The sequence below is a fragment of the Lithobates pipiens genome, unplaced genomic scaffold, assembly GCF_037356315.1.
Source record: "Lithobates pipiens isolate NorthernLeopardFrog02 unplaced genomic scaffold, aLitPip1_a1.2 Scaffold_19, whole genome shotgun sequence".
Taxonomy (NCBI): Eukaryota; Metazoa; Chordata; class Amphibia; order Anura; family Ranidae; genus Lithobates; species Lithobates pipiens.
In genome coordinates this window covers 16165060-16182231 of record NW_027507764.1, presented here as the reverse complement: position 1 = coordinate 16182231, position 17172 = coordinate 16165060, and the positions used below count along the sequence as shown (strand labels likewise).

At 45.3% G+C, this 17172-nt stretch overlaps 1 protein-coding gene across 1 annotated transcript; it reads right to left on the bottom strand.

The window, feature by feature from the left end:
• Positions 1–3938: 3938 nt before the first annotated feature.
• LOC143997945 (fucolectin-1-like) lies at positions 3939–16938 on the bottom strand. The gene is made up of 4 exons (XM_077493761.1): positions 16844–16938; positions 11507–11580; positions 10007–10280; positions 3939–4423 (listed from the first exon to the last, which is right to left on the bottom strand). Exons 1-4 carry the CDS (start codon positions 16936–16938, stop codon positions 4276–4278), a joined length of 591 nt encoding a protein of 196 aa, XP_077349887.1. The 3' UTR covers positions 3939–4275.
• Positions 16939–17172: the final 234 nt, after the last annotated feature.

The following is a 17172-nucleotide window of genomic DNA, read 5'->3' as shown; positions in this document are numbered from 1 at the left end:
TTAATATCCCGGGGATTTATCCCCATCGCCAAGTACCGCAAGGTGGCAACGAGATTGTGCTCGGGAGTGATGGCTTGCCGCATGCCGGTGTCTTGCTTGGTAATATAAGGGGTAAGCAAAGCCAACAGACAGTGAAAAACGGGGTCAGTCATCCGGAGATAATTCCTGAAATAATCAGGAATTTCCTGGAGCTCCCACAGCAAAGGCATGTGAGAGAATTGGTCATGATTAAGTAACCTATTCTTGGTCCACGAACTCCTCCTCCCCCTGTTCATGGACTGGACTTGGGTCAAAGCAAGAACTCCAACACCAAGCCCAACAACGGCACAAGGTCTCAGTCGAGAACTTAACCGCAACATGGCTAGAAAATCAGAAAGGACCTGAGAAGAACGAGCTGAAAATCAGAAATGAGCGGACAAGAACGCACTGAAAAACAGAACCGAACTATAAATAGAACACACTGAAATACAGGAATGAACTGACAACATGCACTGAAGAACAGATATGAACCCACAAGCACAAACTGACAAGCAAGAGACCGACAGTGCCACCAATGGGAGAACCCTTTCCTGACAACAACACAGCATCCTGACAGGAGGATAGCAGGGTCAACCAAGGATCGACTTGGGCACGTAATTACTGACCACAAGCTGTAGCATCGTAATCAGCCAGTGTGCAGGTCCTGACGACCAACACTAATTATCGATAAATGACAACATTTGTATATACTTTATGGCACTGAGAGCACTGAGATGTGGAAAGAAATACTGCTAGGTTAAAGGAGAATCCGCCTATAGAAATATATATCTATCATGTGACACATCACCCATCCAGTCGTTTCTCTCTATATAGACCTACCACAGTATGCAGACCATTTTTCGTTTTCCAAGGCTCTGATGAAGAGGAAACCCCTCGAAACACATCAATTTTTACAATTTTATGAAATTAGAATATTGTAATTTATTTATTCATGAACACATAGTATTTTTTTTTGTATATACCAATTTCTTTAGAATAAACTTCTTTATTTTTATTCATGCGTTAGGTCACGCGCCTTTTTTCTTCTTTCATACACAGCATGATGTCATAAGCCTAGGCCAATGACCAGACAAGAAGCAGGAAGTGGGCTGTATAAGGGATTTACTGGCAGAAAAAAAAAATGTTTTACTATCCAAAGAAACAACAACAAGGGCAGAAGATTTAATAGATGGAAAGTTATAAAAATGACTGAAGTCACTTATTCTTTCCTGGTGACGCCCCTCCTAATCTGCTACAGAAGTGAGGCTTGACATCCCTGCAGTATTCCCAAATTTTGGAAATGACTATTATATACTGTGCCAGTGGCGGTGCATCTATAAGGGCACACGGGCACTGCCCCCTCTCTCCTGCCACCCCGTTCAATCACCAATAGATAGATTTATGCATTGCATGAATCTATCTATGACCGCCACTGCCACCCCCTATTCAGGCGCCTGGCTCATTTTCGGGGCCCAGGGCGCCTGAATTACAGTGGCGTGGAGGTTGTTTTTGAAGCACCTGATTAGAGCCATAGGCTGTGATAGGCCTCAAAAAAGGTAAACAGGGAACGCTATGCTTGGCGCTCGCAGTTCCCCCAGCTGTGTTAGAAAAGCGAATGAACATTCGCTTTTCTAACACTGAACCGCCTCTCTGCCAATCAGGTGCTCGGGTTTGTTACCCATCACCTGACTGGCTGAAACGACAGGCACTGTGATTGGACGCCTATAAGATGTCCAATCATAGGAGAGGATGGGAGGAGAGGACGGCAGAAGAAGACATTGAGGACGTCACCTGCCGCCATGACCCACTGCCCCACTGTGACAGGGTAAGGGCCGGGCAGACGGCGGGTGGGGGAGGCACAGTGGCAGCATTTGATGGGCACAGTGGGTGCATTTGATGGCACAGTGGCAGCATTTGATGGCACAGTGGCAGTGTTTGATGGGCACAGTGGCTGCATTTAATGGGCACAGTGGCGGCGTTTGATGGGCACAGTGGCTGCGTTTGATGGCACAGTGGCAGTGTTTGATGGGCACAGTGGCTGCATTTGATGGGCACAGTGGCGGCGTTTGATGGGCACAGTGGCTGCGTTTGATGGCACAGTGGCTGCGTTTGATGGTATAGTGGCTGCGTTTGATGTCACAGTGGCTGCGTTTGATGGTACAGTGGCTGCGTTTGATGGGCACAGTGGCTGAGTTTGATGGCACAGTGGCTGCGTTTGACGGGCACAGTGGCTGCGTTTGATGGCACAGTGGCTGCGTTTGATGGGCACAGTGGCTGCGTTTGATGGCACAGTGGCAGTGTTTGATGGGCACAGTGGCTGCATTTGATGAGCACAGTGGCGGCGTTTGATGGGCACAGTGGCTGCGTTTGATGGCACAGTGGCAGCATTTGAAGTGCACAGTGGCTGCATTTGATGGCACAGTGGCTGCGTTTGACAGGCACAGTGGCTGCGTTTGACAGGCGTTTGATGGGCACAGTGGCTGAGTTTGATGGCCCAGTGGCTGCGTTTGACGGGCACAGTGGCTGCGTTTGACAGGCACAGTGGCTGCGTTTGATGGCACAGTGGCTGCGTTTGATGGCACAGTGGCTGCGTTTGATGGGCACAGTGGCTGCGTTTGATGGGCACAGTGGCTGCGTTTGATGGGCACAGTGGCTGCGTTTGATGGTACAGTGGCTGCATTTGATGGGCACAGTGGCGGCGTTTGATGGGCACAGTGGCTGCGTTTGATGGCACAGTGGCAGCATTTGAAGGGCACAGTGGCTGCATTTGATGGCACAGTGGCTGCGTTTGACAGGCACAGTGGCTGCGTTTGAAAGGCACAGTGGCTGCGTTTGATGGCACAGTGGCTGCGTTTGATGGGCACAGTGGCTGCGTTTGATGGGCACAGTGGCTGCGTTTGATGGGCACAGTGGCTGCGTTTGATGGTACAGTGGCTGCATTTGATGGGCACAGTGGCGGCGTTTGATGGGCACAGTGGCTGCGTTTGATGGCACAGTGGCAGCATTTGAAGGGCACAGTGGCTGCATTTGATGGCACAGTGGCTGCGTTTGACAGGCACAGTGGCTGCGTTTGAAAGGCACAGTGGCTGCATTTGATGGTATAGTGGCTGCGTTTGATGGGCACAGTGGCTGAGTTTGATGGGCACAGTGGCTGCGTTTGACGGGTACAGTGGCTGCGTTTGATGGCACAGTCGCTGTGTTTGATGGTACAGTGCCTGTGTTTGATGGAAAACAAACGTAGCCACCCTCTAACGGGAAATGGGACCATAGCAGCAAAAAATGGAATTTGAGGATTTGGAGGAGAGTAATAGAAGGGACTTTTTTGAGTTAAGAATACATATTTGGCTATAATTTTTTTTTAAATCAGAGTTTAGTGTCACTTTAACTTTCTTGATATAAGGAGCCCCTGGCATCATGTACTCCATATTCAGTAAATAAAATGCTACAGAAAATGCTCAGGGACTCTGGACATGTAACAGGAGATAGTCAGAGACTGAACACATACTATAGGAGTTATTTTAAACTGGAGAAATGCTTCAGAAGACAGTCATAGACTAGAGACCCATTACATGAGATTATTAGAGATCACTGCTATTACTGTCCATTTACTAATCAGTGATTCCACATTTGTGCTTAAAGTGGAAAAAAGTCCCCCCCCCCCCCCCCCTCCTATCTATCTTGCCTAACCTGTATAAAGAATATGTGTTTTTGTATACAGGTTATGCAGGAAAGGTAGGATGGGGGGGTTATGCAGACATTTTTTAAGAAAAGTTAGAATTTCTTTCCATTTTAATGACACCCTTAACAATAATCCCATCTAATATTTATTTTAACAAGACCAATTACAATAGACCTGAAAATAAAAAAATACATAAAAAAAACAAAAAAAACAAGGATGGATGACACAGAAAAAAATAAGACAGTGTGAAAGAAACTTTATTGTCTTTAGTAAGCACCTAGGTAAGGAAACAAATATATAAAGAAAATTTCCCCAATGAGGACACAGACAGCAGTGGTTCCAACCCTTCTAAACTTCATACAAAACTAGATGACTTTAGCTAATTTTTAAGTGGTCTATTCATAGATGATTTCCCACAAGAATCACGCAAACTTTATCCAAGATTCACATAATTGGATGTCCTCCTCTAGCTAGATAGGAGAACAGACATATCATCATGATGGATGTGAAATTTGATGATGAACTTTAGGATTTCTTCTGTCGTGGTCCTCTGAGGTTTATCAGCAGACACGCTTCTTCTAAGCTACGAGGTCACCGTAGACCTCCACCTCGCACAGGGTCAGGTATTCACTGCGCCCCGGGATCACCACGCTGACGTATTGACCCTCCATTCCATTACAGCAGAAAATTGTCGTAGGATCAGAAACTTGGGTGACCATACCGCACCTGTGGAGAACAAACAAGGATCAACGGAATGATACAGAAAATACACTTGTTTAATTGTAGGAGGTTTACTAAAGGCGCCCAAAGTGTTCATTAACCACTTAAGCCCCGGACCATGTTGCTGGCCAAAGACCAGAGCACTTTTTGTGATTCGGCGCTTAGTCATTTTAACTGACAATTGCTCATTCATACGACGTGGCTCCCAAACAAAATTGACGTCCTTTTTTTCCCACAAATAGAGCTTTATTTTGGTGGTATTTGATCACCTCTGCATTTTTTATTTTTTGCGCTATAAACAAAAAAAGAGCGAGAATTTTGAATAAAACGAATTATTTTTTACATTTTGCTATAATAATAATATTTTTTCCCTCAGTTTAGACCGATATGTATTCTTCTACATATTTTTGGTGAAAAAAATCACTCGCAGTGAAGGGGTTAACCACTAGGTGGCAGTGTAGGGGTTAAGTGTGTTCTGGGGCGTGTTTCTAACTGTGGAGGGTGTGTGGCTATGTGTGACACGACACTGATCTCTGCTCCGATAACAGGGAGCTATGATCAGTGTGTCAGGGCTGGCTTAGCCTTTCCTTCTCTGGGCTGGCCGCTCAGCTGTCGGATAATTGCCAGCTCTCATCTCTCTCCACAGTTACCTAGCTGTTCCTGATGATGCTCGTCTGACCTGCCTACTTAAAGCTGTCCAGCTCCCTTCACCTCTGCCTTCGCCTTGGTCACATCACAAGAAACCATCTCCTGCGTACCTGGTTAAAGACGGGCTTGCTGACATCCTTTCTGGCTCCTTATCCTGCTTGCTGTTCCTTCACTTGGATCCCTGACTCTGGCCTGGCTGACTACCCGATCTGGTTATTGAACTCTGGCCTGGCTGACTATTCGATCCGGTTACTGGACTCTGGCTATGCTTTGACTATGCTTACTCTATTTACCTTATTATTTCTATTTAATAAACAAGTGTGATTTAATTGTACTTCTGTCTCGGTCTGATTCATGGTTTCTGACACAGTGGCACTGTCACTAGGCAGAATGGGGAGATGATTGTTTACATTAGCATCTCCCCGTTCTTCCTCCCTGTGAGACGATTGCGGGTATCCCCGCGGCGATCATGTCTGCGGGACCCGCGATCCGACTCACGGAGGTTACAGCCGGCTCGCGCGTGTGCCACCGGCAGCGCGCACGCGATGGCACAGCTGCAAATTTAAAGGGACGCACAGGTATGCCCATTTGCCTGTCCATGCCATTCTGCTGACGTACATCACGTGCGCCAGACGGGAAGTGGCTAACCACTTGCTTACGGGGCACCTAAACCCCCCTCCTGCCCAGACACATTTTCAGCTTTGAGTGCTGTCACTCTTTAAATGACAATTGCACGGTCATACAACACTGTACCCAAATTACATTTTTATCATGTTTTTCCCACAAATAGAGCTTTCTTTTAGTGGTATTTGATCACCTCTGTGTTTTTTATTATTTGTTAAAAAAATTATAAATATTTGTGGCAATACACATGGATCTCACATTGGGTCACCACCTGTGAAAGGCTTTGGGGTTATAATGCCTAAATCAGTAAGTTTAATATCAATGTTCCTATATAGATATCGGCTTGTGTCGGGGGTAATTCCCCTCACAGTCATCAGGGGGGAGGCTCCCCCCGGTTTGTTTGAGCTATCCTGGGGCTAAGACGTTTGGGTAAGATTCTGAAAATGTTGATATGTATTGTAAACATGTCTTCTCCAATTTTTGTTGTTGTTACTGAAGGTCACTTCATACAGTTTTTATTGATTTAATTGTGGTTTATGTATATATCCTTAGATGTATGTATTTCCTGAAGAAGCTGAGAAGCGAAACTAGTCGAAATACCTCACCTTCCCCATGAGCTATTGATTTGCTGTATTGTGAATTGTTTTTATATTCAAATAAATTGAGACAAAATCCTTTTACACAATTTCTTTTCTCAATGTGTTCATATGTTTAATGCGCTGATGTGTTTAATGTGCTGATTTAATGTTCTAATGTTTTAATAGTCCCCTGCTCGCATTCTTTCTTGATATTTCTGGTTGGAGACCAGAATTTTCAAATACCTATTCCATGTGCACAGCGAATGTCATCATTCAACATCACTGTTGCGGCTTGGAGATTTATTTTGGGAGGGAATCTCTTTATTTGTTTCTAGGATATACACTCACCGCCCACTTTATTAGGTACACCTGTTCAATTGCTTGGTAACACAAATTGCTAATCAGCCAATCACACGACAGCAAACTGAGCATCAGAATGGGGAGGAAAGGGGGTTTAAGTGACTTTGAGTTGTTGGTGCCAGGCGTGCTGGTCTGAGTATTTTAAAAACTGCTGATCTACTGGGATTATCACGCTCAACCATCTCTCGGGTTTACAGAGAATGGTCCGAAAAAGAGAAAATATCCAGTGAGCGGCATTTGTGTGGAGGAAAATGCCTTGTTTATGTCCGAGGAGAATGGGCAGACTGGTTCCAGATGATTGAAAGGAAACAGTAACTCAAATAACCACTTGTTACAACCAAGGTCAACAGAATACCATCTCAAAACATCAAACCTTGAAGCAGATGGTCTACAGCTAAGAACAGGAAACTGAGGCCGCGTACACACGGGCGGATTGTCCGTCCAACTTTTGAATGAACGGACTTGACCACACACGATGAACAGACAGTCCGCTGAAAGCTTGCGCGATGACGTATACAGCACGTACGACGGGACTAGAAAAACGACGTCCAATACACTGCAATGCAACCTTCAGCCGTGTAAATCCTTTCTGAGCATGCGCCATACTTAGTCCGTCCAACTTGCCTACACACGAGCGGACTGTCCGCTGAAACCAAGTTTGGACGGACAAAACCAAGTTTGGACGGACAAAATTACGGAAATTCCGTAAGACTTTGTTCGTCAGACTGTCCGCTCAAAAAGTCAGCTGAAGCCCACACACGAGCGGATTGTCCGCTGAAACACGGTTCAGCGGACTAAGTTGGACAGACAATCCGCCTGTGTGTACGCGGCCTGAGGCTACAATTCACACAGCATCATCAAACTTGGACAATAGAAGATTGGAAAATGTTGCCTGGTCTGGTTTTCAGCTGCCACATTCAGGTGGTGGGGTCAGAATTTGGCACATGGATCCATCCTGCCTTGTATCACCAGTTCAGGCTGGTGGTGGTGGTGTAATGGTTTGGGGGATATTTTCTTGGCACACTTTGGGCCCCTTAGTACCGATTGAGCATTGTTTAAATGCCAAGGCCTACCTGAATATTGTTGCTGACCATGTCCTTCCCTTTATGACTAAAGTGTCCCCATCTTCTGAGGTCACTGTACTCCAATTGCCTCCACAGTCACCACATCTCAATCCTGAATCTATGCCAACAAGAATTAAGGCAGTTCTGAAGGAAAAAGGGGGTCCAACCCGGTACTAGCATGGTGTACCTAATAAAGTGGCTGGTGAGTGTATTTATAGTGCTAGGCCCTACCACAGTGTAAGCCCCCGTACACACGGTCGGACATTCTGCCAACCAAATCCGTCGGATTTTGTCCGTCCGATTGTGTCCGAAACTGTTGCATACACACGGTCAGACAAAGTTGTCGAAAAATCAGATCTTTCAGAACGTGATGACGTAATTTCGTTACGATGGGACTACGTTCAGGCTAGTAGCCAATAGCTTTGATGTAGGAATTTGATCTGAGCATGTGTGGCACTTTGTCCGATCGGAATTCTCTACACATGATCGGAGTATGTCCTATCGGACCAGTTTGTCGGAAAATATTTCCAACAAGTTGGAAAATTTGGTCCGACGGATATTCCGACGGAAACAGTCCGATGCATAACACACACAGTCGGATTATCCGACAACACGGTCCGATAGGACACATTCCGACGGATTCTCCGACCGTGTGTACAAGGGCTTAGAAGTAAATGGCACACAGGGTTCTCTTTGATGCAAATTGTGGGAGCTCCAGAATATCTGTTCTGAGCAGAGAAAATTGTGTTTCCAGTCTTCTTCGGTTTTTATAACTCTTATGCCACGTACACACGATCGCACATTCCGACAACAAATTCCATTGGATTTTTTCCGACGGATGTTGGCTCAAACTTGTCTTGCAAACACACGCTCACACAGAGTCGGTCGGAAATTCCAAACGTCAAGAACGCGGTGACGTGCAACACGTACGGAGAGCCGAAAAAAATTAAATTCAATGGCCAGTGCTGCTCTTCTGCTTGATTCCGAGCATGCGTGGCACTTTGTGTGACGGAATTGTCTACACACGATCGGAATTTACGCAAACGGATTTTGTTGTCAGAAAATTTTAGATCCAGCTCTCGAATTTTGTGTGTTGGAAATTTCAATGGAAACTGTCCGATGGAGCCTACACGCGGCCGGAATTTCCGACTACAAGCTCCGATCGCACATTTTCCATCGGAAAGTCCGATTGTGTGTACGGGGCATTAGATTGGGTTCTGGAGTTCAGAGACTTCAAAGAGCTGAGGAAAGGAAAAAGCCTCTAACCCTGGGTTGAGGTATTAATGAAGGCCAGCAGACTGTGTCTGGGACTGACATTGATTTAGGGTTCCACCCGGGAGACAAAATGGTCCCTGTCCAGCATCAAGGGAGTTGGATAGAGAAGCAAGGAGCTGCAAGAGAAAGAGCCGAGAGGTGCAGGGCGGCACATAAGCACAGTGGTGCTAAAAGGTGATGTGAGGGACCAGACTTAAAACCTATGCTTGAGGCCTGAGAAGTAGTTCTGTAATGGGAAGCCAGGAGGCTTGATATACATTTTATTTGTGTTTAATATGATGGTTTCCTAAGCCCTTGTACACACGGACGGAGAATCCGTTGGAATGTGTCCTATCGGACAGTTTTGTCGGATAATCCGACTGTGTGTGGTCTCCATTGGACTGTTTCCGTCGGAATATCCATCGGACCAAATTTTCCAACTTGCTGGAAATATTTTCTGACAAACTGGTCTGATCGGACATACTCCAATCATGTGTAGAGAATTTTGATCGGACAAAGTGCCATGCATGCTCAGATCAAATTCCTACACCAAAGCTATTGGCTACTAGCCTGAACGTAGTCCCATCGTAATGAAATAACGTCATCACGTTCTGAACGATTGGAATTTTCGACAACTTCGCCCGACCGTGTGTATGCAACAGTTTCGTACAAGATCCGTCGGACAAAATCCGACGGACAGAATCCGTTGGATTTGGTTGTCGGAATCACCGACCGTGTGTACAAGGGCTTAGAATGTTTACTTTCTCTTTAAATATATTCATAGGTCAAATTCAGTCATGCGGTAATGTCTCTTATTTTGGGTTCAGGGTACTGCATAGGACCTTTGTCATTGGGCTTTTATTTGCATCAGATGTGTTTTTTATTATAATACAAGTCTATGAGAAGGCAAAACTCTCTTGAGTTCAATGCAGACCAGAAAAAGGTCACCTGTCAATGAATTCTGAATGATCTCTGAAGCCTCTCAAACTGATACCATCGACACAAGCCCAAAGCCCATTGACACAGGTAACCGTACAGTGTCCTGTCCCCGTGGTACTCACTCCGGGTTGTTATTGTCCGGAGAATTTCCAATTCGGACCTCAGCGCACATCAACCGTTCCATAAAGTCATCTGATCGTCCAGTGACTACAACGACATTCACTTTGTATTTCTGTTTCAGGTCTACCTTCCACCAGGGCAATGGGTCCGCTTTTGTGCAGGCACAGGAGCCATGACTCCAGATGGTATCTGTCACACCATCAATGGCCTTGTAAGCTTGACCAATATCAAAAACTGAACTCTCCGAGGCTTTCCCGCTTCTGGCGATATTTGTGGCTGAAGAAAGAAAAACAAAACACACTCAGTAATTATACATCGTGTACAAAGTATTTCCATTGTTCTAAAGGGGCCTTCACAAAAAAAAAGAACTGTAGACTGCAATGGTGTCAATAATTTGACTGAGACAGTGGGATAGATTTACTATAGCTGGAGAGTTCAAAATCAGCTTCCGGGTAAATTTAGGGGTATACTTATTTTAACCAAATAAAAAATATGGATCATGCAGATTAATTTTTATATTGTCGGTTTTTCCACCTTTTTCTGTAGGTACTTGAGACCCCTATGGTCTCCTTAGTCACAGAGAGGTGGCATCTGATTGCATGCTGGCATCCCATATAGCATTGGTGGACATCTTGGGCCAGGAAGAGTCTAATCAAGACCCTGGCACCCGGGTTTGGTGCGCATTTCATGTTGTGATTAGAGTAGGGACAGGTCACCCATCTGTCAGGGACAGTGATTCACATCAGGGAGAGGTTCCAGACAGGTAGGGGAAGTGCAGGAACATGCCATCCTTCCTGGAATTCTCCCCACTTGGATATGGATCAGCCAGGCCACATTCTGCCCCTCAAAACTGACGTTGTCAGCACACTGGAGACCTTACAATGCTACTCCTCGCAATTTCATCCTGTAAGTGTTGCCAGTTGCTATCACTTTTAGGTTGGCTCCGTTCCCTTGCAGGGTCCTTGGGGCCAACCTTACGAGCATGTTCCCACACAGAATTGCACCTAAACGTGCCGCTACTTCACACACAGGCAGCGGAAACTGATTGCTGGTCATGCATACACTTGCATCATATGGTGCTAAGGGCAATGAGATATCTTGTGATTTTTTTTGATCATGGATACATGATTAATGCTTATAAATATGTTACTACCAGATATTACCGTTTTAGAAATTGGCTCCATGGAAATGTGCATTTCTATGTATATGAGATTTTAGTGTCTGTAAACATGTATCTATGTATCATTAAATATTTTACTATCCACCGTTCTATTCATTTTGTTACCATGAGCTTCATATAAAGTCCCAACCTTTTTTGCTGCTTCTATGCTGCTTTTCCTGCTGCATTTTTGCTCCTTTTTTGCTCCTTTTCCTCTTTAAAATACCTGAAGGAGTTCTTTTGATGACCTACCTGCTGCCATAAGAGTGTATTCAGACCCTCCTCCTCATCTAGTGCACCAAAGTCATTTTTATGTACTTTTTTACCTTTATATTTTTCTTACCTCCAGGTGGACGGCTGCAGCACCAAGCCAGACCCAACGACCCCAGGAAAAGCAAAGCCACCAAAGTCTTCATTCTGGAGGAGAAACCAAGACACAAAGAGTCTGTTACTATAGTATGTTACACGAGAAGGTGATTCTGCATCTCTTCCTCAGTATCATCTCTTCTTTCTCTGGTACTTCGAAATACCTTTTCTTAGTATTAAAATAAATTCTCTTTCGAAACGGATCTGTAATTTCATATATAGTGCCATGAAAAAGTATTCACACCCCTTGACATTTTCCACATTTTGTCATGTTACAATCAAAAACGTAAATGTATTTTGTTGGGATTTTATGTGATAGACCAACGCAAAGTGGCACATAATTGTGAAGTGGAAGGAAAACTATAAATGGATTTCCAACTTTTTTTTAACTAAATATGTGAAAAGTGTGGGGGTACATTTGTATTTAGCCCCCTTTACTCTGATACCCCTAACTAAAATCTAGTGCAACCAATTGCCTTCAGAATCTCATAATTAGTAAATAGAGTCCACCTGTGTGTAATATAATCTCAGTATAAATACAGCTGTTCTGTGAAGCCCTCTGAGGTTTATTAGAGAACCTTAGTGAACAAATAGCATCATGAAGGCCAAGGAACACACCAGACAGGTCAGGGGTAAAGTTGTGGAGAAGTATAAAGCAGGGTTGGGTTATAAAAAAATCTCCCAAGCTTTGAACATCTCATGGAGCTCTGTTCAATCCATCATCCGAAAATGGAAAGAGTATGACACAACTGCAAAAATACCAAGACATGGCCGTCCACCTAAACTGACAGGCCGGGCAAGGAGAGCATTCATCAGAGAAGCAGCCAAAAGGTCCATGGTAACTTTGGAGGAGCTTCAGAGATCCACAGCTCAGGTAGGAGAATCTGTCCACAGGACAACTATTAGTCGTGCTCTCCACAAATCTGCCCTTTATGGAAGAGTGACAAGTAGAAAGACATTGTTGAAAGACAGCCATAAGAAGTCCTGTTTGCAGTTTGCAAGAAGTCATGTGGGGGCCACAGCAAACATGTGGAAGAAGGTGCTCTGGTCAGATGAGGCCAAAATTAAACTATTTGGCCTAAAATCAAAATGCTGGTGGAAAACTAACACTGCACATCACCCTGAACACACCATCCCCACCATGAAACATGGTGGTGGCAGCATCATGTTGTGGGGATGCTTTTCTTTAGCAGGGACAAGGAAGCTGGTCAAAGTTGATGGGAAGATGGATGGAGACAAATACAGGACAATCTTATGCTGCGTACACACGACCGGACTTTCTGGCAGACTAGGTCTGATGGAATCAGTCCGTCGGACAATCCGATCGTGTGTGGGCTAATCAGAAATAGAACATGTTTCAAATCTGTCCACAAGACTCAATTCCAATGGTAAAACCGTTCGTCTGTATGCTGGTCCGACGGACCAAATACGACGCAAGGGAAGCTATTGGCTACTGGCTATTGAACTTCCTTTTTTAGTCCCGCCTTACGTCATCACATTCAAAACTAACGGAGTTTCAAACTGACTTAGTCCGTTTGTGTGTGGCCAAGTCTGTTCGTTCGGAAGGTCCGTCGGAACTCCGGCGAAAGTCGGTCGGGAAGACCGTCGGATCTAGTTTGTCGGAAAGTCCGGTCGTGTGTATGCGGCATCAGAAGAAAACCTGTTAGATTCTGCAAAAGACTTGAGACCGGGGTGGAGGTTCACCTTCCAGCAGGACAACGACCCGAAACATACAGCCAGAGCTACAATGGAATGGTTTAGATCAAAGCATATTCATGTGTTAGAATTGCCCAGTCAAAGTTCAGACCTAAATCCAATTGAGAATCTGTGGCAAGACTTGAAAATTGCTGTTCACAGACGCTCTCCATCCAATCTGACAGAGCTTGAGATATTTTGCAAAGAAGAATAGCCAAAAACTTCCCTCTCTAGATGTGCAAAGCTGGTAAAGACATCCCCAAAATGACTTGCAGCTATAATTGCAGTGAAAGGCAGTTCTACAAAGTATTGACTCGGGGGGCGCCATACAAATGTACCCCCCCCACACACACACTTTTCACATATTTATTTGTAAAAAATGTTGAAAACCATTTATCATTTTCCATCCACTTCACAATTATGTGCCACTTTGTGTTGGTCTATCACAAAAAATTCCAATAAAAGACATTTAGGTTTTTGGTTGTAACATGACAAAATGTGGAAAATTCCAAGGGGTATCAATACTTTTTCAAGGCATTGTATATGACACATCTGAAAGCAAAGCAAATAAAAAAAAATATATAAATTTTTTCTAAGTTTGTGATAAATTAGATGGAACTCAGAGGAGTCCAGCTAATCTTTGGGTCTACAGGTTCCTCCACCCCAGGTGTAACGGAAATCTGCGTTACATCAGAGGGGGGGCGGGTCAGGTGACGGGTGGCCCCGCCCTCCTCATATAAGAAATGTCAGGCGCCGGGATCCCCGCAGTGTCTCCTCCGGTGGAGACAGAAGATGGATGGATTCGCTGTACTGGAGGGAGAGATCACCCGTCGCTGGAACAGATCAGCCATCGCTGGACCCTGAGAGATGATCGTCCGTCGCTGGATAGCAAGAGTGGATTACCACAGCTGGAATCTTTTTTACATTTTTTTTTTAATAAAGGACTTTTTCAAAAGTGTGTTTGTCTTTTTTAACATTTTTTACACTTTCTTTGTGAAATGGTAGGGGTACTTTTGTACCCCCTTACCATTTCAAACAGGGGGGGCCGGGATCTGGGAGTCCCCTTGTTAAAGGGGGCTTCCAGATTCTGATAAGTCCCCCGCCCGCAGACCCCCACAACCACTGGCCAGGGTTGTGGGGATGAGGCCCTTGTCCCCATCAACATGGGAACATGGTGCTTTGAGGGGTCACAGACCCCCAAAGCATCCTCCCAATGTTGAGGGCATGTGGCCTGGTATGGTTCAGGAGGGGGGGCGCTCTCTCTTCCCCCCTCTTTTCCTGTGGCCTGCCAGGTTGCGTGGTCAGATAAAGGGTCTGGTATGTAATTTTTTGGGGGACCCCCACGCCATTTATTTTTAAAATTTGGTGTAGAGTTCCCCTTAAAATCCATACCATGGATATTTAGGGGGAACACCACGTCATTTTTTTTTTAATTGACGTGGGGTTCTCCTTAATATCCATACCAGACCTGAAGGGCCTGGTAATTGAATTTGGGGGAACCCCACGCTTTTTTTTTTTTTATCAATGACCTCTCTGTATTACGAGGAGCCGACAATTCATTATAGCCACGAGTGATTTTAAATTACTTTTTTTCCTGCAGAAATGACACTTTGTGCAGGGACAGTTCTAAGCACAGGAAACATGCGCCCCTTTACAGGCATACTATAGACACCCCCCAGGTACAAAATTTAAAGGAATATTACACTTTTATTGTTTCACTTTAAGCGTCATTAAAACCACTGCTCCCAAAAAAAAGCCGTTTTTAAAACTTTTTTTTGCATTGATACATGTCCCCTGGGGCAGGACCCGGGTCCCCAAACACTTTTTAGGACAGTAACTTGCATATTAGCCTTTAAAATTCGCACTTTAGATTTCTCTCATAGACTTGTACAGGGTGTTCTGCGGCTTTTCGAATTTGCCGCCAACACCCAGAAATTATTTTTTATTAAATTTTTTTAACCAGTTCCGGACCAGCCACCGCACTTACACTGCGGCAGGTTGGCCCAGCTGGGTGAAGCGGTCATAGCTATGTGTGGCATGTGCAGCCGCCTAGGGAGCAATGATCGGATTCACTTCGGAACCGATCAGTCTCCAGGCCCTGGCCTGGACCTGGTGATCGGTCCTGGCAAATTCAATCCATCCCCAGCATATGTAAGTATAAACACAGCAGAAGAAGTGATGTCATCTCTACTCGTGGAACTCTTTTCCGTTCCAGAGAGAGGAGAGGCGACATCTCACAGTAGGTGCACCAACACTACACTGACACCAGTTCACATAGGTACACTTGTCACCCCCCAATCCCCCCCCAGTTAACCCCTTCACCCCCTGTCACTGAGTCACTGTCAGGTCAGCTTGAGGCGAGGTGACAAATGCCCACCGTAGGGATCAGGAGTGCACCGCAAGGTTGTGGACCCTACGGCTGACTGCTGCGGATGGGAGACAGATCCCACTGGGGTTAGAAAGTAAGATTCCCTGGGGCGCGGAGTCTAAGAGCCAGCAGGTGTTCACCAGCACCTCTAGTGGTGAGGATGGACTTGGCTGCAACTGGCTCCAGGTTGCGACCCCCAGGGTCCCCCAGCTCACACCCACAGTAGGCAACAGGAGGATAGGGATAGTGAGGGACAAAGCCAAGGTCGGGGCCACAAGCAGACAGGAATAGTCAGGGACACGCCAAAAGGTCAGGATCACAGGCAAACAGGGATAGTCAAGGACACGTCAAAGTCGGTAACAGAACAACAGACGAGCACACGGCAGGTAACAGGAAGCTAACACACAAAGGTTGATCAGCAGGGCTGGCCTGCAGTGCACAGGTTAATATAGAGCTCTCTGATAGGAGCTAGGGTAGAGTCATGCCAGAGGATGGATTACAAAGCAGTCAGGTGAGGGTCGGCTGGTCTCTAGAGATGAACACATGGAAACAGGTAAGCAAACTATTGCAAAACCATGACAGTCACCCAGTGGAGTGTTCATATTTTTTCTTTATCGTACATCACAGGACACAGAGCACCATAATAATGACTGGGTTATATGCTACCTTTAGGTGAATGGACACTGGCAACCAATAGAAAGAAAGTTCCCCCCATGTCAACCCCTCCCATACAGGAAGTACCTCCGTTTTTTCGCCAGTGTCTTGAAGGTCATGGTCATAGCTGTTTGAAGCTCTTCAAAACTTAATGATGTCCCAGTAAAGGGCGTTATGATCAGATCCATTCGGATGGAATGAAGACTAAAATGGATGGAACCCAAGCCTCATGGGAAAGAGAGAAGATTACTTGAGGTATTGCCTGTAATGCAGCCTTAAGGCGCTGGACCCTGCATGATGGAAGCCTATGCTTTGTTCTGACCAAGGTGCTTTCCTGCAGGGTGCTATACTGGTCCCCCTTAATCCCCCAGATTGAGGGGGACCAGTCTCTGAAGGTCTTTATGACAAAGCTCACCATGATATGTGAATATTGGACTCCTGTTGTGTTCAGAATCCTGCAGCAGGAATGGTAAGTCTGCATTTGTTTGCAGTTTCTCTTTTTAAAGAAAAAAAAAGAGAGAGAGAGAAACCCGACTGTCTGTTCTCCTGGTGGCCACTGGGAGCAGTGTGCTGTTTATTCATGCTATGTACTCTTACTCATATGGACTGCGGTTTATCCTCCAGTCACTAGAAGACACGGGTCGCTCAGTAAGGCCAATTTTTATATAGGCAGGAAATGGAAGGGTGGTCATGCCATGTGGCAACAGGTTCAGTTGACCTCTGAAGACATAGCAGCAGCCTAAAGATACTAACAAAGTGTAAGTACTTACTATGGGAGAACTATGTGTAGACAAGTCATGATTTTATGCTGCATATTTACTGCTTATCCGGGGGGACTGTACAACTGAAAGTTTAAAACACCCCTGGATGGTTAGCAGTTCACTTAAAGTGTTGACTGCTCTATAAGCAGGTGCAGCATAGTATAC

Excerpts from the sequence above, each read along its gene's own strand:
- LOC143997945 (XM_077493761.1), bottom strand. The coding sequence starts at position 16,938 with ATGACCACCCTTCCATTTCCTGCCTATATAAAAATTGGCCTTACTGAG. Across the intron at positions 11,581-16,843 it reads ATAAACCGCAGTCCATATGA|AATGAAGACTTTGGTGGCTT; the intron begins GTAAGAGTACAT and ends TTTCTCCTCCAG. Across the intron at positions 4,424-10,006 it reads CCGGACAATAACAACCCGGA|GTGCGGTATGGTCACCCAAG; the intron begins GTGAGTACCACG and ends TGTTCTCCACAG.